Raw genomic sequence first — 22,502 nt, 5'->3', positions numbered from 1 at the left:
GGAATGGAGGTTAGGTGCACAGTAACGGTCAGTGCAAGTCTTCCCCAGTATTTCCTAGTAAGTGGTTTAAATTTTACACCACCTGACCACACAGGTCCGTCTCAAGCTCTTGCTAGGAGTATACATCCATGTGCTTAGAAAAAACACCTTGCGGTCGATCCTATGAATAGAAGTAGTTATTAAAGGTGTTGGAATCTTTTACTTTAGGAGTCCGATTCCATTCTGCTATACGAAGCCCTTCTCTGATGTGTAATATCTCCTATTTTATCTGTAGACTGATAAAGAACAGCCACATAGGGGAGAGCAGTGCTACGAGGCATTGTCCTTTGGGTGGTTTGATATCCCCTCTTGTAACATTTCTCTGATGAAGTGCTGCCTTTCTAGAGTTCTGTACTGCCAGGCATAGTCCTGTAGCTAGAATGATATACCCTCTGTTTTGTTGTGTTTTTAATCCAATGAACACCGTAGAGGAGAGATGCTGTCCGGCATAGTCTATTGGCGGACGTGTTACATCTTCTATTCTATCTTTAGAAAAATTCAATACAGCTTGGGGATGAGCTGTGCTGCAGTGCATTTTCCCTTGGTTGTTGTGATAATCTTGTCTTTAATTTGTTTGTTTTTTAGAATGTACACAAAGGACGCAGCCTTGCTCCGGGGCGCAGTATTCTTCGTTGGGATGGCTCTTTGGGGTGCTCATAGGCTGTTTTCCCTGAAAAACTCTCCAACTTCTGTTCTTCCATCATTTTACAAGGTAGGTCTGAGACAAGGAAGTTTGTGTACATTTGTTTAAACCAAGGGCTTGCAAACAAGAGTATGTGAACAGTTATTCAAAGCTGTGCACTAGTTGTGTGGATGTTAGCTTGTGGCTAATATAAGTCTGATGCTGTTGTATGACTGCCAGTTACCAGCCGCATTTTCTGATGCTGGATATGGTCATAGTTGCACCACAAAGTATACACAAAGAAAGCGCCGCCCTGACTGATTAGGACTGCCAGCCCCTCCTGTGGAGGGAAACTGGCGGTGCCAGCGGCGAAAGCGCCACGGTCGGACCATGGTCATAATGTGGCGGTCTGACCAACGTGTTCGGACCACTGCTTTGGCGGCAGTCAGACAACCACTGTGTCTAAAGACCACCAGGGTCCTAATGAGGCCCTTAGTGTGGCTAATAATTTTGAACTGATGTGCATGATTTCCTTTCTCTGGAGGTTTTGCTGGTCACTTGTAAAACCCCAAAGCCCTAAAAAATCCTAGAAACTTTTAAAACCACATGCAGTGCTATCATGTTAAATTACAAATGGGGTAATTTGCAGTACTTTGGGCATCTGTAAAATCAGTCTGCACATCACTTGCCCGGCTTACTCCATGGGCAGCAGCCCCCTTTTTGCAATTACGCACATCTGATGGCTAGGTTGGGCAACAGTTATGCCTAAGGCTTTCCCAGGAGAAAGCTTTATCACTGGTTACCGTCTGGAACTGATGATACAAGTAGATTCCCTGTCCAGGCAAGCCATGGTCAGTTTGAGTAAAGTCTTTCCTCTTATGCTGTGTTCTAATCTACAGGAATAGGTGCCATTGCACTTTGGAAATTATGTAACCCGTAGGTGGTCATGCTGATAGTTTTCTAAGCGGAATAATCAGTGTGATTTGTTAACCAAAATAAATGTGTATTTTGTTTCAAAAATTTTTTACAGGCTATGACCTGCCCAAATGCTGTGGTATCCTATGAAATTGTCCTGTCTGTGACACGTCTCATCAAAAAGTACGGCAAGGAGCTGCAAGCAGTGACCTGGGACATTCTTTTGGATATTATGGAGAGCTTGCTGCAGCAGATCCAGGTGCATAGACAGATTGCTTACCCAAAAGACAATGGTGCTGTCCAAAAGGTTCAGATTACTAGACCCAAATGGAGATTCAGGAATCAGCTTCTTAAAGCTTGTCCGATAGGGCACCTAAGGGCTTCCTTTGGTGTCCTGGCCCATTCCCAGCCACGAAAACTGAAAAAAGAGCTACATTCTGCCTGTGTAGTCGTTTTTAAGATTCAAAAAAGTGAATAGTTCCTGAAAAATACGTTTAGAGACGTGCAATAATTTGGGTTTTTTCATTGGTAATTGTATCAGTCTTTATTGCATTATCTGCTTTAAGCAAGTACGAAGACATGGATATGAGTATGACATAATGAACAAACAAATATAAAACAAATCCTCCCCGAATGAGAACGGGATGGAAGCCACACTTGTATGGTTGTTTTCCAAGTAACATTTTGCCAATGTCTTCCTGAGTAGTTGTGCATTTCCTACTGCAGTGGCTTTTGGTCATTTTTATGTGCACTTTTCTGCTTCCTATGTATTTTGACAGAACAATTTAGTCTATAAATGTATTGAGAGCCTGAGAGCTGCATTATTTGGTGTTGTTTTTTTTGTTCTGATGTTGGGTAGCTTGATCCAACTGCTTAGTCTAGATCTGTAATGGTGAAACTTGACTTGCTGCATTTATGATAATATTGGATTTTAGGAAAATATGCACATCTTTAGGCTCGTAAACTTACTTTTTAGCAACAGGTTTCAAAATCCAAATGCAATTCTAAATTAGTTATTTGGAATATGGGGGTTATTTGAGAAATATATAGTGTTCAAAATTGGGGCTGGTTTTCGAGTGAAGCACGTCATTGTGGCCCCTTTAAAAGCCTTTTCATTTGCTTTTTGCTACAATCAGGTACTGAGTAGCCAGGAGCTGAAGTACATCGTCCATGACCTGCTGAGTGCTGTCGAAGAGTTGTGCGAACAGAAAGACTTCCATGGCTCCACAGACAGATACTTCGAACTGCTAGAGAAATGTGCAGATCAGAGACCAGTAAGCAACTGGATTTTTCTGAGGATTTAAATGCAGGATGGTTGTGGGAATACAGCTGCAAGGCTTAACACTGAGTTAAGTGTCTTCGTAGTCTGAGAAACCTGCTGCACAACTGCTGTTAGAGGGGGACAAATGCCATGCTGCCTCGCAGGTTGTCTATAATGTGCTAAGCACCCTCTAGGTTTGTGCAGTGCTCTTGCCTTCTGAAGGCATCCTAAGCGTTATCAACCCTAGTTCTTTGCAATTTGCGGTTTATCGAACCAAAAAATAGTTATGCTCAGCTTAGTGCTATCATAAATGGAAACTAACATGCCCTCATTAAATGGTTGACTTGTTACGAAATAGCTGCTGATGTTGCGCATGCTGCATCTTTGCTGCAAATGCTTATTTAGCAATTGTTTGACTACGCCTGATTCATTTATATTGGAATTCAATAAATATCATTGCTTCTGAACATCTTTTAGTGGTTTGCATTGCTGACCCATGTAGATAGCAACTCTAATCACCCTTAACTCTTTTGCAGAGTACTTCAAAACCCATCTCTTGGGTTTAGACTCAACCCTTATCTTACCCTCTTCTGTGGTTCCCTATAGATCCTATGGATCTGTAGGAAAATGAAAAATACTGTAATTAAGACAAACTTATGAATATAAAATAAAGACGTCAAAGATTTATTTACCTAAATTAGGTTGAGAGAAATAATGAATCCACAATAATATATGTTGTAGTGATGAAAAATATAACCGTCATCCTCCCTCTGCCTCTCAACCTAAACCTGATCCCATTATTAACCATTGCCCTAATTTTAACCTTTTATCAATTTTTTCGTTAATTTTTCATTGATTTTTTTTTTTTAAAGAATATCAATACTGTACATTGTTTCAAGGTTAGTTTTTAATTATTAGTACTACCTAAAATAAAGTATTAATTTTCACATTTATTCTGGGTTCATCGTGGTTTTTTTAACGGGTTTCATTAATTTCACAATCATAAAAAAGACATTTGGAGGATTTGATATACTGCTTGTTTCTCTTTGATGTACTAGGTTTTAGCTACATTAATAAAATAAAACCACTCTGTTTCCTTTATATCTGTCCCATAATTTATTTGGGAATTTTAAATTGATAATCTATGTATGCCGGTCTATTTTGGTATATATATTTTAGAAAGTCTCCAGGTAACATTTATAGTTACCATGAGTCTTTGTTCAAGCTCCTATGTCTCATAACTGTCTCTCATTCTCTACCGGAGTTTAGAATTTGAGGTCATAGACATGGGATCGTGGTAATGTTTTTCAGGCTGGCATTTTAGCCTCTTTTCCAAGTTATAAACTTCCACTGTAGTTGTCCCTGTTGCAGATTTGTTGGTATTTAGGAGTTAGACCTTCTATCATGGCTGATAACAACTCTAAATTTCTTGCCATATTTCCCTGCTATAAACCCTTCCTACCCATACAACACTATAGGGCTGCTGATGGTGCTTGTGTTTTAATAGTGAAGTAGGAAACATAACATATGATTCACCTTGTTACTTTTTCTCTGATTTCAAGGAATCTTCTGTTGTTAACCTCATCACATACAGAGCACAGTCCATTCATCCTGCAAAGGACAACTGGATTCAGAACTTGCAGAAGCTGATGGAGCGGTTTTTCAGGTGGGGGAAGGTCTTAGTAGTGGTTTTCTTGTACTTAGGATTTCTTTCTCATTGTTTAATCCTTTCTGACAAGCTCTTTTTTACGTTTCAGAAATGAAACTCGAAGTGCCATCCGGACTAAAGTGTTAGATGTTTTGTCTTTTGTGTTGAGCATCAACCGGCAGTTTTATGAGGTTAGTTTTGTGAATTACGAAAGATTCTAATTAGAACTGGGACAGTTTCATTGAAGATCCGCAGGCTGTGGCCATTATTGCCTAGTTCTATTTCCCTTTCCTCATACCCACCCTGTGTTCTTTAGTGATAATAGTAATTGTACATTACTCGCACAGTTAACTGGCTTTCTAAGCTTGATCTGCTTATGCCTTGATCTTATCAGAGTACTTTTTTTCTGTAAAACAGAAAAAACATAAGTGGTCAGAATACCTTTGGCCATCAAAAACTCTGAACACATTAATACCTTCAAATGTAAATGCTTTGAAACACAGGAATATGATTTCATCTTCCCCTTATCTTCAAGGGACAGTGAGGGGAAGGAAGTTAGGAGAGGGAGTTTATAGTTCACTTCCCATCAGGCTCTTCCCTTAGTACATGGTACCAATGTGGCTCACCGTTAAATAACTTATATTTCCAGCAAATAAAATGCTAAAATACTTGTCTTCCACTGAGCCTTCTTACTGAGTTTCACCGATGATTGCCCCACCATGAAGACAATAGCTACATTCCATGCATGCTTATTTTCCAATCTGCCTCTGCAGCTGAAGTTGTAGGAGTCTGATCCCATTTTAAGGTTTGCTCCAGGGATAGACGGGTGCCAAAGTAATGCATTTTACATTTCACTTGGTCACTGATATCTATGCGGAATCAATTACATGATGCATTCAGAATAAAAGGATTGATCATTTTTGACATTTGAAAAGCCAGATCTAGTTTTCAATGTGTCCTTCAAATAAAGGATCAATCTTAAGTCAGCTCCGACCTTTTCCACAATCCAAAGGAAAAAACCCAATGCTTCACTCATTTTTAATATGTAGCAAAGTATGGGGTATTTGAATGATAGTGCATTAAATACATAAACCAGTTATCTATTCATCAACCAAAAATACGTTTCAGTGCATTCTCAGTTTCAGAAATGAATAGCGCTCTGTTAGCTACATAAAACCTACTTTAAAGTTCACAACTGCATGAGACCTTTTTCTCAGTTCCTTATTAAATTTATGGATTTCTGTGAGGTCAACTCTGAAGCTACTGGGGATGATGGTCTCCTCCATCTTACCTGTTGAGCATTCCAGGTGCCATATACGGGCACTGCAGTGCGATCAGAAGTCCCATTGGGGCCAACATCAAGGGTACCTCTCTGACCACATTTCAGAGAACTCTGTAAAGGTTCTGCATTGGTGGTTGCTGGACCACAAGTAGCAGACCCCTTTAACTTCCCCCACCCAGAGCTGACAGTATTGACAGATTACTCACTTCTTGGATGGGGCAGGCACTTGAGAGAGGTGGCCATCGGAATCCTCTGGTCACCAGCAGAGTCCTGGCTCCATATTAACCTGCTGGAGCTGTAAGCCTTCCTGCTCACCATCAAAGGAAGACCGGTGCAGCTGCGCATGGACAATACAACTGCTATGTGGTATTGCTACAACAGGGACGGGGTAGGATTACAGACCCTTTACCTGGAGGCCTTGCACCTCTGGAAATGTCTGGACTACTGGTCCACCAGGGAAGTTTTCTGATGGCAAACCGTCTGTCAGTATCTTTGAATGCCAAGGCGTACTAGCTCAGCTGTCGGCACCTAGCAGGTCATGAGTGGTGACTACACCAAGAGGTAGCACAAGGTCTATTCTACGAATGGGGACAACCTTTGCTTGATCTGTTTGCCACCGTTGAACGCACAATGTCCGTAATTCTGCGTGCTTGAGTTTCCAAGGCATCTCTCGCTGAGACTTATTCCACCTCGTGTGGAACTCAGGACTCCTGTATGCCTTTCCGCCAATACCGCCCCTGCACAGAGTTCTTCTTAGTGGATCTGGATTAGGCACAGAGTATGGTATCTAGATCTCCTGGACTTGAGCCACTGTTTTCTGATCAGGCTGCCCCTCCCACAGGACCTGCTCTCATAGCAAAAATTTGGGGTTCTGCACCCCGGCCTTCGCAGCCTTCGCTTTATGCTTGGATGTTGAGCAACAATAGATGACCACCTTAGATTTTCCTCCGGATTTGGTTGATTTCATTTTAGCAGCCAAGCATCCCTTGACAAACTGTATACACCTGTCATCGGAACAGATTTGTGGTTTGATGCAGCACACACCAGATTGGCCCCTCCAGGCCAAGTTATCTGTTCTATTGTTTATTTGGTGTCCATTTGGGCAAAATGCATATATTACAGCTATCAGACACCTCCACCCATATGATTAGACCACCTTTTGATCTTCCCAAGGAAGATGTGGCTGGAACCATAAAATGATATGTACACATCTAGATTGTACTCAACAGTCACCCAGGCTTTCCAGAGTAGAATAATGCTTTATTGTCAAAGACAAATTGAATCAATTATTTATTGTTGATTTTCAAGCTAGTACCAGCAATATTCCAAAAGATGACAGTAATTCCCCTGCGATAGGTCTAGCTGAAGATCTGCAAAAGGTTTTTTTTTTGTTTTCCCTACGTATAGATTTGGGGCTCACCAGAAACAACAGTCCCATTCTGCAGTGGGGGAACATCCAGCTACACCACAACATATGAGGTGGGCTGTAGCAGTAAATTGTTTAGCTGAACTGATTGGCATACAAATGGCAAAACCATTTTGTAGAATATAAGATCTGCGACCATCTAGATTCAAATGCTGTTGTAGGCAGTATTCTAGGAGGAAGAAGCCAAACTATCTTTCCTTACAGATGCCAACTGTCTAGGTGTTGTACATTTGTTTTGTGTGACTCACATCAAGCGTTCTGCCTTCCTTCTTGGATCGAAAATTCAAATGCAGACAGCATATAGCCAGTCCTGTGTAACAATGGAAGAAACAGATGCTCATATTTTCCCAACAATGCTGCCAAAACATAGTGAAGACCTTCTCCTGTTAAGGGTGATTGTGCTTTGGGCACTTTGCCCTTCTTTGGTCAGCAACATTTATCACTCTGAGCAGGTTACTGCTCAGCAGTAATGTGCTGTAAGTTGTTGTGGATATTATGCGCATCAGTCATAACTTCGAACATTTTCCTGTTAAAGATTGATCTATCAGGGTGTAGGAGTGCCCTTTTTGACTTGGCTCGACATACGTTTTTGTCACTGGTACTGGGGTTTTTAGACTGAAGGTGCACTGGGTTCCTGCTGACCAGGTACTCTGTGTCAGTGCTCTTTCCCTAAAATAAGGTGAAAAGTCTGATTGTGTACAGTTGGCACACACTTTAGCACACCTATAAGTCCATAGTAAATGGTACCCCTGGTAACTACTGCCTGGGTACTGAAGAGTCCCTAAGGGCTGCAGATTGTATTGTGCTACCCTAAGGGACCACCGCATAAATTACATGCAGTCTGTCATTACATACTGTGTCATGGTGCGAACCATGAGTGAAAATATGACATGGCACACTTATTATATGCTATGCCCAGGTCACTGCATTTAATCTATGTAAGTCACTCCTACAGCCCTAAGGCAGGGTGTATTATATTTTGTGAGAACATATCTGCATGAGCAGATATGTCCCTGTGATACCTAGTTTGATCACTAGATATTGCATGTAAAAAGGAAAGCCATCTTAAGGTATGTACTGGGCACTGGTCATCACAAGGTATCCTGCTACATAATGGCTTCCCTGAAACCTATACTGTTTGGTACAAAACACAGGATTGTGATAAATCCATACTGATGCCAGTATTGGATTTATTATAACATGCACCCAGAAGGCACCTTAGACGTGCTCCCTGAAAACCTACTATTCTTCAGGTGTGCTTGCTGACTGATATCTACCAGCCTGTCTCCACAGATGAGTTTCTGAACCCTGGAGGTGAGAGCCCTCACGGGCCAGAAATAATGCCTGCTCTGAGAGGTGTAGACCTAGTAGATGCCACATCCTGCCCCAAGGCCCATTTGGCACTAGGACAGATGGGAAATTAGATATGGAAGTAGGTGTGTTGCACTACCAGGCTAGTTACACCCCTAAGGTGTGCTTCCTGAGGTGCTCCAAGGAGGAAGGATGCTACCATCTTGTTTTTGGTGGAACTAGGAAGTTTGGGACAGGGTTATGCCCACTCCCCACAGGAAGCTGTCATATAGGGAGTGTTGTCACCCCAGGAGTAGGTGGCCTACTGCCTACTACTCCACACTTCCCTGAACCCCCCCTAAATTCAGTATTTGCGGCCCGCTGACACCAGGGCATTCGATTCATCAGACTGAAGAAAAAGGAGGACAAAGGAGAGCTACAGAACCAGAGAACTGAAGAGCAGCCTGGACTTTTGGCACCAAACCTTGTCTACCTGCTGCTGTCCCAACAGTCGCCCAGACCCGACTCGTCCTGCAGCCAAGCATCACCAAAAAGCCTCAGAGGGCTGCCAGCACTACGTAATCCTGCCGGGATCTCCTTTGGAGTGGAAGAGCCACTTCCTTGCAACCTGCTCTTGTGCTTCATGGCCAGCTTAAATAGTATACTTTCTGAGGAACATCAGTTCATGGTGCATTTAAATATAGGTTGGAACACTGGAATTTTGAGTGATCCTTTGAAGAAAATGAAGTAGCTCAGGGCAAGTAATTGTTGGTACAGTTCTTCTCCTACAAAATTCCAATGCTTAGCTTTCTGTTTCTTTCCCTCTGGTAAAATATTCTAGCATCCTTGAGTAAAATGTTCTAATCGTATTAGCACCCTTCGGCCTTAGCCCTGTTATTTGCTTTAGTGGCTGTTAAAGGCCTTTCTCCTTTGTTGTAGACGTGTGCCTGTGGCTTTTAGCAACCGTTATAGCCGTCTGCTGTGGGCTATAATGGTATTGCCCTCTACTTTTCAGTGTAGAAGTGCTAGCCATGGAACGTAAGATTTTATGCTTCTCTAGCACCACCAGTTTTAACCATCTTGTACCCAATGATTACATTCACTGACTGCAGCTGCACATAAAGTCCTTTAATGCAGAACACACTTAGAATACATGAGAACACGTAAATACCCAGAACACATACTCACCTAAGGACACAACATGCAAACAGATTTATTATTCATTAAAATGAACCAAGATGTAATAGAAGTATTCACATGCTGATTTATTTAAGCTCTATATATAGCTCACCTCGCCTAAGTAGACCCACCTCCAATGCTGTATACGTTTGTACATGCCAGTGCTAGCAGAAGAAACACTAAAAAAATGTTGAATTTTCTGTGGAGTTATATGAAACACACTATCCTTACAGGCACACCACTGGCATTAGAACAAAAACTCTAAAAGAACTGTGCTTCAAAGCAGTCATTAAATAGACTTCACAATGTCATGGGAACAAACCAGCAAATTATAAATCCATCATTAATCATTATGTTATTTATTAGAAAAACTGCAAAAAAAGGTATGCCAATCAACAGTTCTTTCAGGTTTGGATTCAAGCTGTATTAATTTCTAACATTTTGCAGTGGTCAGCATTTCAAAAAGTAGGTAAAAAAAATCATGTACTGCATGACCACAAGAGATCATAGAAGGTGAAAATGGACTCTGTCATCCATGCCACAAGCTTCTAGGAATGACCGGACGGGATAGTTAAACAGGTAGAGTTTATCTGTTATAGCAGACATGCACGTTTCTGTAGGCCTTCTGTAGTCTCAAATATCATACAGGTGACTGGTGTATGCTAGAATACACTGGGCAGTGTGCCTTCATGCAACATGTATGTTTTTGTAGTGCACGTCTTCCAGTCATTCCTCAGCCACCTGAAATCTTCAACCTTCTGTGCGCAGGAACATGCGGCTGGTGGATCTGTGTGACCACTAAGAAGCTTGAGGGAGAAACCGGGATAATGATCCTGAGAATACTGCTGACTTCATGGTTACTGGTTTTGCATAAGGTGAAAGTTGAATGATGGACAAGTTGTCAGGTCTGCAAGGGTTGGCCTAGTGAATTAAAGTGAAGAGGACTTCCATTGAAGAGGCGATGTATGGCATCAAGCAATGAGTGGCATGAAAATAACTAAGCCTGCTCTCTGGATTAGTAGGTTTCCATGATGGAGTCACAGTTGCATCTGATGGTGCAGATTCAAGAGTATATACACTTTAATGACGGTTACTCATTAAAATGGTGGAGGACATAGGTGGAGGTTCTAGAAAATGTGGCAAGTGCCTCCTGAGTCAGGGACTTGGGGACCTCTGTCCTCTTCAGCAAGGGAAAGTTGTCTGGCAATGCAGAAATTCTTTATTTTTCTAAGACAAGTCTTGGTGTCAAATGCACAGTCGTTGATAACCATCCTGATAGCCATCCTGAAAAATAGTTTAAAAACAAGCATTTGCAATGCAATGGGTCTCGCTTTTATTCGAGATAAAGCTGTTACCTTTGTAAACTCCTAACCGGACTTTTCTTGCCACATAAAACAGTTTCATATAAGTGAGCAGACGGCACCATGAGCGCAAAGCAAACACACAAAAAGAAACAGAACTTCGCTCTCAGTGAAACGTATTGGCAAAAGTGCAGTTATCCATGTAACTGGCAAAAGTGCAATTGTCCAAGTAACCTGGTCGATGTCATGCAAAGCGCTCTACTACTGCCCAGCGAGATCGCGCTACCTATGAAATAAAGAGAAAAAGTAATGCAGAAACCATACGGAAAACATGGAGCCTCATGTTTTCAGTAGTTTACCTGTGCACTCAGGGAGGGCTAAACACCGGAAAAGGCCAGACGTAGGCATGCCTTTCACTAATTAAATCAAGCTAATTTTAAAAGGCAAGCCCACGAACAAACCAAACTCATGGATTTGACATGGGGGTGGTTACAAGCCCACAGAGATTACACCCGGGACAGAGCGCTTTGCACTCAACCCTAAAAAGCGGGGCCACTAATATGAATCTTTTCTACCGTTATCCCTACACCCTTTTTTTTTTAATTACTTTTCTGAATCTCAGTCATTAAGGGTATAAGGTCTATGCTAGACTTCCTGTTCTATCTATGTCCAAACCTGCAATCAAGTTACACAGACTCTAAAGGGTGAAGTTTTTTATTGGGCTGTTCACAAGAATTGAAAGAAAGTGCCCCTCAAGCATTGAACTTCTTTCCGTGCTGTAAGGTAATGACTATAAGAATGTAACGTATAGAAAACACAGATTTCCTGAGGAGACTAAATGTGGTATGTAAGGCTTGGCTTGATTCCAGAAAGACCGGAAGGATGATATGGAGCTTTCTATAGCCCTGTGGGGTTAGTCATGTACCAAAATTCTTTACAAATATGATTTGAATTTTCATTGGTAAAGGTTGTTTGTTTTGATCAAGTGTTCATTGGCATCCAAGGTTTTGATCAAGTGTTTATTGCCATCCAAATTCTGACAGTTCTGACTGAATTGTTTGTCATTGCTTATTGTAATAGGTTTCTTGTTATAAATGGTATTTAAATACATCCTTCTGTCTCACAGAGCAGTCCAGTGGGTTTTACAGATGAGACTCTGATCCTGCAACATAGAGATCTTATCAAGCTTGGACTACAAAAGCTATACATAAGGGCCAAGTAGTCTCATCAGTTTGACCATTTTCCAAGCTCATACTTTTAACCTGTTACTGTGTTGTACTTACTACACTCCTAACCTAGTTGTAGCAAATTTATCCTCTTGTCCTTGGACAACACAGCTTGTCTAAATGCTTGTACAGATTTCGGCCTCTGTAGTTAAGGGTTGTAACCTCTGTGCATCAGTAGTCAGCCAGTCTTTAAGTCCCTTGCTGAGCTTGGACATAATTCATAAGGTTTAATTAAATCACTGTTTCTGTTACCCACAATTGATTTCTTCCTTTTTTATTCTAGGATGAGCTCATTGAACTGGTTGTCATACCCCAGATGACGCATATTCCGGAGGATAAAGATCACCAGGTCCGGAAGCTGGCCACACAGCTCATAGTAGACCTTGCAGAGGGTTGCAACACGCATCACTTTGACAGCCTGATGGATATCTTGGAAAAGGTAAGGTTTTCGTCAAAAGCCATTATAACCTAGCTCTTCATACACTAACGTGTTTAACACAGTTGATGTTGTACCCCTCAACAGCCACAGTTAAACATTTAATGCTGAACGTTTTTGTTGTTTTGTTGCAATAAAGAAAATTCAAGAAAAAATCGAACAGCTTTTTCTAAATTAAAAAATCTTTCTTGGAGTAGGCTTTTTATAAAAAAAACTAAGCACTGTATAGATATCCACTGCCAGAATGGTACTGTTTATATCCATCGGTTGTTGAAGTTGTGAAACACCATTCTATTGATAAAAGAAGCTGATGGCAGTACCTTTGGAGCAAAGTGAACACCTTATCCTTAAACAAATTAAAAAAAATATTGAAAATCATTCCTCATTTCTTCTCTTTCTGTGGCAAAGGTTGTTTTAATTGTCCTATGTAATTATGCAGCTCACTAATTGTGATTCTGTCCAACAGAAAAGCATTCATTTCACTTTTATGAGGAAACGCTCCATTAAGATTTATAATTAAATATCTGTGGCATTTATAGAGCATGACCAGTCTCTGGAAAGCGGTTCAGCACTGTGCATAGCTGAAGGGTTGGATGTTATTTACTGATATTCATCCTGATGTTGAAGGTGTCCGTAATGGTACAGATTAGAACAGATGTGATAAAATTTACGTTTGATCTTCATTACAAGCATTTCCTGGAGTTAACAGGAGGTGTTAGGGTAATACTGATTACCTCCTGTTAATTTCAGGAGTGATCTCTGGTGTGTCCAGCAGTTGCCGAAGGAACTGTCAAAGAATCATGACAATTGTTCCCCAAAAGTCTGGAACAGGTTTAAAATATATCAGAAACTAACTTACACTATTTTCAATAATAGCCCAGTCATTTCCAAACGTTTGTTCAGCATGTTGTACATTGGGACCGTTGTTGAAATGGCTGAGTACTTGGGTGCTTGGGTTAATTTTAAGATGTGAGGGAGTATGATTTGAGAGCTGTCATTAATATAGTGAAATGTGTAATCTTGCATTTCACATGAGCTATGTTAAAGTTACAAATTTATACAGGCTTGCTTTTTAAGTCTCTCGAATGTTGTCAGAAGAGGAAGCTTTCGAGTTCCAGTCCTATTTCCCACATTATAGGGCAACTCAGACTGAGGCTGGGAAGGAGAGCCAGTGGCTGGGGCATTGAATGAAAAGGTTTGCCTGGGTACCTTGTGTTTTGCATAATGGGATGTCTGAACTTATGTAGTCTTGCCTCTTCAATAAACGTCTTATGCAGGATATCAAAAGGTTGAGATTTTCGGTGAAGTTTTCGTAATGACCAACCTAGAAATAAGCTTGAAGGATGAATTATAGGCCAGTCTGTATTTAGATGATGTAGTTATAATTGGCTTCTGGTAAGGTTGTGAAGAGGTTGTTTACGCCCTCCTAGATCTGAGGCCTGTAGCATTGCTTGATACACAAGTCCTGACAGTCTTGCTTTGATCTTTGTTTACTGTGTGGGTTTCTGAAGTAGATTTGGAGTGGAGTCAAAGCCAAGGAATTTGTTTCACGGAGTGAGTTTGGATGAGCAATCTATATTTAGCCAAGTTTTGCCTTTAAGAGTTACTTTGGGAGTAAAATCAAATTCTAAATACTGGCAACAGTATGGATTTATTAAGAAGCTTGTAATGACCAGTGCCCAGTGCATACCTTAAGATGACTTCCCTGTTCACATGTAATATCTAGTAATAGAACTAGACCAGTGGTTCCCAACCTTTTGACTTCTGTGGACCCCCATTTTATCAATACTGGAGCCCGGGGACCCCCATTGAATCATTGTTGGAATCCGGGGACCCCACTGAGTCATTACTGATAGTTGGAACCTAATGTTATTACATTTTTCAAGCAGTCGCGGCCCCCCTAATGAGGCTTTGCGGACCCCCAGGTGTCCCCGGCCCACAGGTTGGGAACCACTGAACTAGACATCACAGGGGCATATCTGCTTATGCAGCTATGTTCTCACATAAAATATAATGCACCTTCCCTTGGGGCTTCAAAGGCTGCTGTAGGGATGACTTCCTTATATACCGTGACTTTGGCATGGCACACAATGAGTGTGCCATGTTGTGTTTTCACTCATGGTTTGCACCATATGATGCAGCCTGCAATGGCAGTCTGTTTGCAATTTGTATGGGGCTCCCTTAGGGTGGCACAATACATGCTACAGCTCTTAGAAGACCCTCTTTACTACCCATGCCCTAGGTACTGGGGGTACCATTTACTAGGGACTCGCAGGGGTGCTAAAGTGCTTGCCAGTTGGGTATTTCGTTTTTAGGGGAAATAACACTGGCACTGGAGTCTGGTTAGCAGGCTTCAAGGCACTGTCAGTCTAAAACAGCATCTATCAGTTCAAATGAGGGCTAACAGTTGAGGGACAACCTGCAAAAAGCCGGTCTTCTGACAGTCGACTCATGTTCTGGTTTTGAGATCAGTGTTTCAGTACCTTGTGCTTTGTGGAGGTGATCATGCTGATTCCTGTATTTTTTTATATGGCTAATGTAGAACATTTGTGTTGTTTTGTTGCCTGACACTAGTTTGACTCAACTCCAGAATGAAGAGTGTATTCCAGAGATCTTTTGTTGATATGATTCATTATCTCTTCTCTTACCATTGTTTATTCACCTGTCAACGTTTGAGTATGTTACTTATCTCCTTTTGTTTGTTTGAAATGTTTGCATTCTTCTGCCTCTTGTAAAGGTTGTTGCACGTTCCCTTACACTGCCTGCTGATGCAGGCGAAAACCAGCTTGCCTCCCTGGAGGACGTGAAGACTGGAGTTTTGGGTCTCATAGTGATACTGCAGGTATGTGGGAACAAACTGGATTCATGCAAGACAAATGTTTACTGTAAACACTGGTGGCCAGTATTATGCACATAAAAGCATTTCTCAAATAGACATATTTTTTTACTCTCTGCCTTACATTTGGAAGGAGAAAATGTGGAGAGAGACAAGGGGCAATAACACTTGTTCTTCTATTCTGTGTTCCCCCAAGTCTCCCGATAAAAATGGTACCTCACTTGTGTGGGTAAGCTTAATGCCCGCTACAGGAAACGCAACATTGGACACATCACATTTTTACATTGAAATCTGATGTGTTTTTTGGGAAAGTCCCTAGCTGTGGGTTTTGGCCTCTAGCTCAGCTGGCACCTAGGGAAACCTACCAAACCTGTGCATTTTTCAAAACTAGACACCTAGGGGAGTCCAGGATGGGGTGACTTGTGGGGCTTTCACCAGGTTCTGTTACCCAGAGTCCTTTGCAAACCTCAATTTGGCAAAAACACTTTTTCCTCACATTTCAGTGCTGCAAAGTTCTGGAAACTGAGAGGAGCCACAAATGTCCTTCCACCTAGCATTCTCCCAAGTCTCCTGATAAAAATGGTACCTCACTTGTGTGGGTAGGCCTAGTGCCCGCGAAAGGAAATGCCCCAAAACACAACATGAACACATCACATTTTCCCAAAGAAAACTGACATGTTTTTTGCAAAGTGCCTAGCTGCGGATTCTGGCCTCTAGCTCAGCAGGCACCTAGGAAAACCTAGAAAACCTGAACATTTTTTAAACCTAGACACCTAGGTGAACACAGAATAGGTTAACTTGTGGTGCTCTCACCAGGTTCTGTTACCCAGAATCCTTAGCAAACCTCAAGATTTGGCAAAAACACTTCTTCCTCACATTTCGGTGCTGCAAAGTTCTGCCATCTGAGGGGAGCCACGAACTTCCTTCCACCCAGCGTTCCCCCAGGTCTCCCAATAAAAATGGTACTTCACTTGTGTGGGTATGCCTAGTGCCTGCGAAAGGAAATGCACCAAAACACTACGTGGACGCATCAAAATTAACAAATACGAAACTACCTGTTTTTGCTGGGGAGAGGGGTTATGGGAGGGGTGGGGGGGGCACCTGCGTTTTTGGTCCTGGGCTCAGCAGCCATCTAGGGAAACCTACCAAACCTAAACATTTCTGAAAACACCAGAGGGAGTCCAGGAAGGTGTGACTTGTGTGGATCCCCCAGTGTTTTCTTACCAAGAATCCTCAGCAAACCTCAAATTTAGCTAAAAAAATCAAATTATTCCCACATTTCTGTGTGGGATCACCGCACTGGCACCCAACGTTCCCCTCGGTCTCCCGGTAAAAATGGTACCTCACTTGTGTAGATGGGCCCAAGTGCCTGTGACGGGGAAGAGACATAAGCATGTCGAAAATGAGAGGGAAGCGTGTCCAAAAGTGCAGTTTGGGGAAAAAACATTTTTAGGATGACAAGTGGTGCATAATTTTTATCGGTATAGATGCGACAATGTTGGGTGGTAGGAATTTTGTGGATTCCTGCAGATTCCGGAAGGTTCCATCTCAAAAATTTGTGATTTCAAGCAAACTTGGAGGTTTGCGGGGCATTGTGGGTAAGAAAATGGTGCAGGGTGCATGTGAAGCACACCACCCTGGCCTCACCCAGATCTTTAGTTTTCAGATGTGTATTGGTCTCGTAGATTTTTCTACATGGCAGCATCCCATATTCCAAAAAGTGCAGCCCTCACCATTCCAATTGGGACGATTTTTGAGTTAGACAAACATTCATAGCCCAAATGTAAAACCAAAACTGATAATAATAATCAAATGTCCTCTTGCTTGCCGTTGGAATGAGGTTTTTTAGTATGTGGGGGGAGAGATGAAAAACTGTTACCCCCTTCAGTTGGGGTGGGGGCATAACCATGCCCATACTGGTTGGTAGCCACCAACCCCAGAACGTTTTTATTTTATTTTTTAAGTTCCCTGACATCTAGTAGGCTTTGTGCCTCCCCAGGGAGTGGATCGGGGGTAATTGCCCCATCTGCCAACCAGTGTCTATTTTCATTCCTGCAGCACGATCTCTATGCGATCGTGCTGCAGGAATGCTCAGAGGGACATGAAAAGGGAAGGAAAAACTGTTCCTTCTCTTTTCATGCCTCTCTGACCTCCCCTGTACCGAGGAGAAACAAATCTGTTTCTCCGCGATGGGAGGCAACCTCTGATGAGGTCAATGCGCAATTGCGTGCTGACCTCAGACGTCATCAGATGTCACTGGGGGAGATGGGGCTGGAAGGGGAAGCGATTCCCCTGCCAGTCCTGCCCCGCCCTGGGGGCCTTTGGTGGGGGGGTGGGGAAACCCTCAGGGGAGTGCTAGTGCTTCCCCCGAGGGCCTGGTGCGTGACGTGAGCGGTGCTGCCTAGGATGTAACTGTTCCGTCCCAGGCACCCAACAGGTCAAAGATTTCTTTCAATTTTGTTTTTATCTTGTCACATTTGCTGCTCATACAAAGGCACGCCAAATCTGTCTAGGTTTCTCATAAATTGCTGATTATTCTTTTAACATGGAGACTGTTTTACATTTCTTTCTCGAACTGCCAAGTATGAGGATTTTGTGAACTTTGTGACAATCTTGCTGGTGTGCAAATAAAGGCTGTAGAGTGTTTTCTTCTAACACAAATGTAAATACATATAAATGTACTGGACAAATATTTGAAAATAAACAGGAAGGCACAAACGAAGCACTTGTTTCTAATTCTGGGGTGTGATGAAAAGAAAGATTTGTAATAGTATGAAAATAAAACAAGACACTTTACTTGCTGATGCGCAAATGACGAATATTCGTTCACACCCAATTTCCACCCATTATTGTTTGTGCGCTATATAATTTTATCAGCAAAATTGGGTCTGTGCAGAGTTAGTGGTCATTTCAATGGAAAATGTGCCGCCTGCCAAAGACAGGGCGCTCCCCCATCATTCTTTTGTAATATATTTGTGACGGAGTGCTCCAAAATGCAACAACTACGTCCTGCACAGTCATTACCAATGTCCTGCTGAACGGGTGTAGCTCATTTGCAACACGTGTGCTTTGTGTGATACTTGGATTGTTCTGAATAGCTATGAGTTCAATGATGTCACATTGAAGGCAGAACCCTCACTTCTATTCCACTTGTAGTTGTGTTAGTTATAGATCACTGCTAATATTTATACGTTCCTTTCATTTCACATTACAATATGGTGCAGTTCATACCTGCCCTGTGAATGGACCATACAGTTTCCAGAGCTACTTAGCATGTTCTGTCTCTAAAGTACTAATTACAAAAAATACATCACTTATATGCCCTTGGTTCGCTCATGTCCTAGTGCTTGTCAAACTTATCAGTATTTTAGTGATGTGAGACTTTCCTAGCCCCCACCATCTGCCCCTTCAAAAATTGTGGCAGTGTGCAGAGGGCTCTTTATTGAATATTTGAAAGGCACAGATTGTGAAATAGGTGGGCATGCAAACACTATGGCAAAAATGCCATAGTGCGCTCTTCAGCGATGGCCAAGGAGAGCGTTCTGCTTCTCTTGCAGACTCCTTTAAAAAAAACAAAAAAACGTACCAAGCTCTACTGTTAGTGGATGTTTAGATGAAGTGTAATGCATTTTCTGTGCAAGGGTGCCTTGAGAGAAGATGTTTAGAGAAACTTTGGAACCTTTCTCTCATCCACCACCCCATAACAGTCAGGTAGAAGAGTCAAGAGGTACAATTTGTGGCTCCTTATTTACAGGTTTCCAGGTGACTAGGACGTTTCTTCTCTTTTCAATACCTGCCATATGATGTATTGTCAAACATCTGATGCTGCAGCAGCCAGTTTGTGCATCTTGTAAGGGCGAGTGAACCCAAAACATTTTTTTTTTTCTTCCCCCAGAGTCAGTTTGCATGAGTAGGTGTTTCATTAGCTTCCTCTGGCACAGTGTGATTTGACTCATTTTTATATCTTCATATATGCTTTCTTCCCATGACCTGTCTGCAGACGAAGCTGTACTGTTTACCTTCCAGTCATGCATCCCGGGTCTATGAAATGCTGATCAACCACATCAAGCGCCATTACAATCTCCTGTACTGCTCGAACATAGCTGGCAGCATCAGGCTGCAGGTAAGAAAAGATGGACCATACCGAGCAGGTAACACTGGGTGTAGTTGTCGTTTGAGTCCCTGACGGCCTGTGAAGTGGTGACAGAATGATGTGATAGTAATTTGACATTATCAATAGGTGTGAAAAATGAGGCTGGAATTGACTGAGTTAAATAGCCAGATTACCCTTCTTATATATTTAAATTTAAGAAGGATGAGATTTAAGTAATGTGTTTTCCCTATAACTTAGTTTCTGTTGCTGTCCTTGATGATTCCCGATGTGGTGGTCCGTTCCCCCTTGTATTTGGGATATTTGCCTTCTGGCATCGTTGTGCCTGTGATCTGATATGTATTTCACTTCTGAATATCAGGAACAGAGAGATGTTGGCCACGATAAAGCTGTAAGCGGCATACAGGACCCTGTTCAGTTGGACACAGTGAATCCCACTAAGCACCTTTATTTGGGTAGCACATAGGTTATAACTAGACCATTTTGTTTTGTGGATCGAGGTATATTTTCTTACATTGCACTGAGTCCTTGCCTGTTACTTTGAGAGTATTCATCCAGGTGGAGGGCCCATCTCTTTCTCTCTTTGCATGTTCTCTTGGTTTGTTAGTGTAGAGTTTTAGCCACTTTTCACCTTTTAACAGTCTGCCTATGGCTTTCTTCTGGAGTTTTCCTGGGGTCACAAGCATTCATTATGCTAAGAAATAATTGTTGATTACAGATGTTGAGCAGACAAAATGGGATGCAGAGGTTGGTTGGTGGTGGGCTGTAATATCCTTGCCTTTTAATCAAAAAGTCCAGCTTTGCAAACTTAAGCTGTTAATGCACATGTTGCAGTTCACAAATAAACCTCAAATAAAAAATAAGCACGCTGGCACATGAGGGACATATAAATGAACATGCCACATATGTGGTCAACCTAATGAAAACAGATTGATCAGTTTTGCTAGGAACACCATGCTTGGTATATAACAATATGAATGGCACTAAGTAACCTGAGATTTATGAAACAGACGATGATGACGTTCTCATCAGATGTGCTATTGCCAGAGTATCATACCTATGATTCTTCTTTACATTTAATTTCTCAACCAGTCTAATTCTGTTACTGTGCATGAATTATGCAGTTCACTTTTTGAATATCTGTCTCGCTCCCAGTTTCCTTCGAATTGCCCAGATATGAAAAACACTTTGTCCCTCTAGGTCGCCCCCCATGATCTTTCTCTGATTTCAACTACTTTAATTGTTAATTTTGTTACCTCAATCAGTTATCTCTTAAGTTCTGAAACCCATTGTATCTACTAATGTATTGTATTTGCTCTACGCTTGTCTGTGATTGAGGCTAGGCCCATGTTGTTTTTGGATTCTTAAAAACTCTAGCAAACTCCTTCTTATTACACTTAATTGTATATAGCCTTATGTACATGACGAGGGAACTTTTGTATGTATAAGAAGTGACAAGGTAGCTGTCGTTTAGTTTTCAGAAGTTTATGGGACATGCTTCTTATTTGGAAAGCATGTCACTGGGAGTTGTCATTAAAGTCTAACCTCTTCTATCCATATCTGAGTTCTGTTCCCGCAGTACATATTTAGTCCTCATCTATATTGTTGTGCTTCACTGAATTTTTTTCCTGTATCATACCTTAATGTTGTGTTTCACTGAGTTTTTTTCGATTTCATGGCTTCTAACCATGTGCTTTCTGCTCTCCCGAAAGGTGTTTGAATTTCTTCTGCTTCTGAGAGCTGATTCACTCCAACGCCTTGGCCTCCCCAACAAAGAAGGAGCTGTGCGGTTCAGCCCTTATTGCCTCTGTGATTATGTGTGAGTTTAAAAGTATTTTAATCACGTTTTTTTAATTGATAAAAATAGGTGGTATATGAAGAGCTTCTGAAATGGCAGGCGAAGAATCATTAATATTTGAGAAAAAAGACGCCGTTTATTGAATTTCAAAGCATGTGTATCTACTGGCTGTGCAGACAGTAGTAAAGGAGAAATGTGTTCTTAGCATAGAAATGCACATCCGATGTCTACAGGAGCATCTTTCTGGCCTCATCTAGGAAACTTGCATAATTAAAAATGTTCTGATCAGGAACTTGGGAGCAGGGAGTTTCATTCATTGATCACCTCAACATTGTCTGATTCAGTTGGGATTTCCGACGTCTTAATGCCACAGTTGTATATTCTTCTACTATTGTAGTTCCAGTAGACTGGCTCCTGAATGCCAAGTACTATGTTTTCCTGGTATCGGGGGATCCCCTAAATACTCTATTTGGGGTGAATTAAAGGTGAGTATAGGGTAGTAGCCAAAGGGCTACGGAAATAGGAGTCACATCTCCTTCCATCTGCTGCTGTTAGTGAGGGCTAGTTGTCTGGGTCTATTGAAAGTGTGCACTAGTAATGTTTTCTTTCTGAAAACGTTATCCTTTAGTATGTAGGACGGCCATCGCTGCTTTGTTCAGTCAGATCTGAATGCTGATATTTGAAGGCTTTAAAGCTAAAACTGTTTTTCCTCTGAATTTGCAGTGATTCAGAGACAAGAGCTTCAGAGAGGAAAGCTGCAGTGTCCATGTCGCCTCCAGCTGGCAGCCCCAGCAACTCCCCTCCTCAGAGCGCCTTTAGGATGGCATACCTGCCATACTCAATGGTGTTTGGTGTTCTGCTGCAATGTCTCAGACAGGTTGGTATTGGTTATTACACTTTGGCTAAACAATTGATGCTCAGTAACATATAATAGGTGTTTGACGCATGCTGCCCTAGCTTCTCCAGCTATTGCTCTACATTGCCAGTCATAAGTCACCGGTTGTGCAAGTTCCTGCTTATCTGTTAATCCAGCAGTGTTCTGTAAATGGTTCTGAAGCATCTGCCACATCCTTGCCAAACTGGGCCAGTCTTACTCACTGTAAAAGTGGAACCTTTGGCTGAGATGGGGAAC

At 41.8% G+C, this 22,502-nt stretch overlaps 1 protein-coding gene across 4 annotated transcripts in view; it reads left to right on the top strand.

Moving 5' to 3' along the window:
• TSC2 (TSC complex subunit 2) overlaps positions 1-22,502 on the top strand; it is a 239,697-nt gene that overhangs the window by 88,578 nt on the left and 128,617 nt on the right. For all 4 annotated transcript variants that reach the window (XM_069209751.1, XM_069209750.1, XM_069209749.1 and 1 more), the window contains exons 10-19: positions 625-751; positions 1,692-1,835; positions 2,713-2,850; positions 4,400-4,503; positions 4,595-4,676; positions 12,473-12,628; positions 15,363-15,467; positions 19,462-19,584; positions 21,285-21,391; positions 22,094-22,247. In XM_069209751.1, the coding sequence (XP_069065852.1) occupies positions 625-751; positions 1,692-1,835; positions 2,713-2,850; positions 4,400-4,503; positions 4,595-4,676; positions 12,473-12,628; positions 15,363-15,467; positions 19,462-19,584; positions 21,285-21,391; positions 22,094-22,247 (1,240 nt within the window). The remainder of the gene's footprint in view (positions 1-624; positions 752-1,691; positions 1,836-2,712; positions 2,851-4,399; positions 4,504-4,594; positions 4,677-12,472; positions 12,629-15,362; positions 15,468-19,461; positions 19,585-21,284; positions 21,392-22,093; positions 22,248-22,502) is intronic.

This window comes from Pleurodeles waltl, chromosome 10, assembly GCF_031143425.1.
Source record: "Pleurodeles waltl isolate 20211129_DDA chromosome 10, aPleWal1.hap1.20221129, whole genome shotgun sequence".
In the NCBI taxonomy this organism is placed as follows: Eukaryota; Metazoa; Chordata; class Amphibia; order Caudata; family Salamandridae; genus Pleurodeles; species Pleurodeles waltl.
Note: the sequence above shows the minus strand (reverse complement) of the source record. Positions and strands in the feature narration are given on the sequence as shown.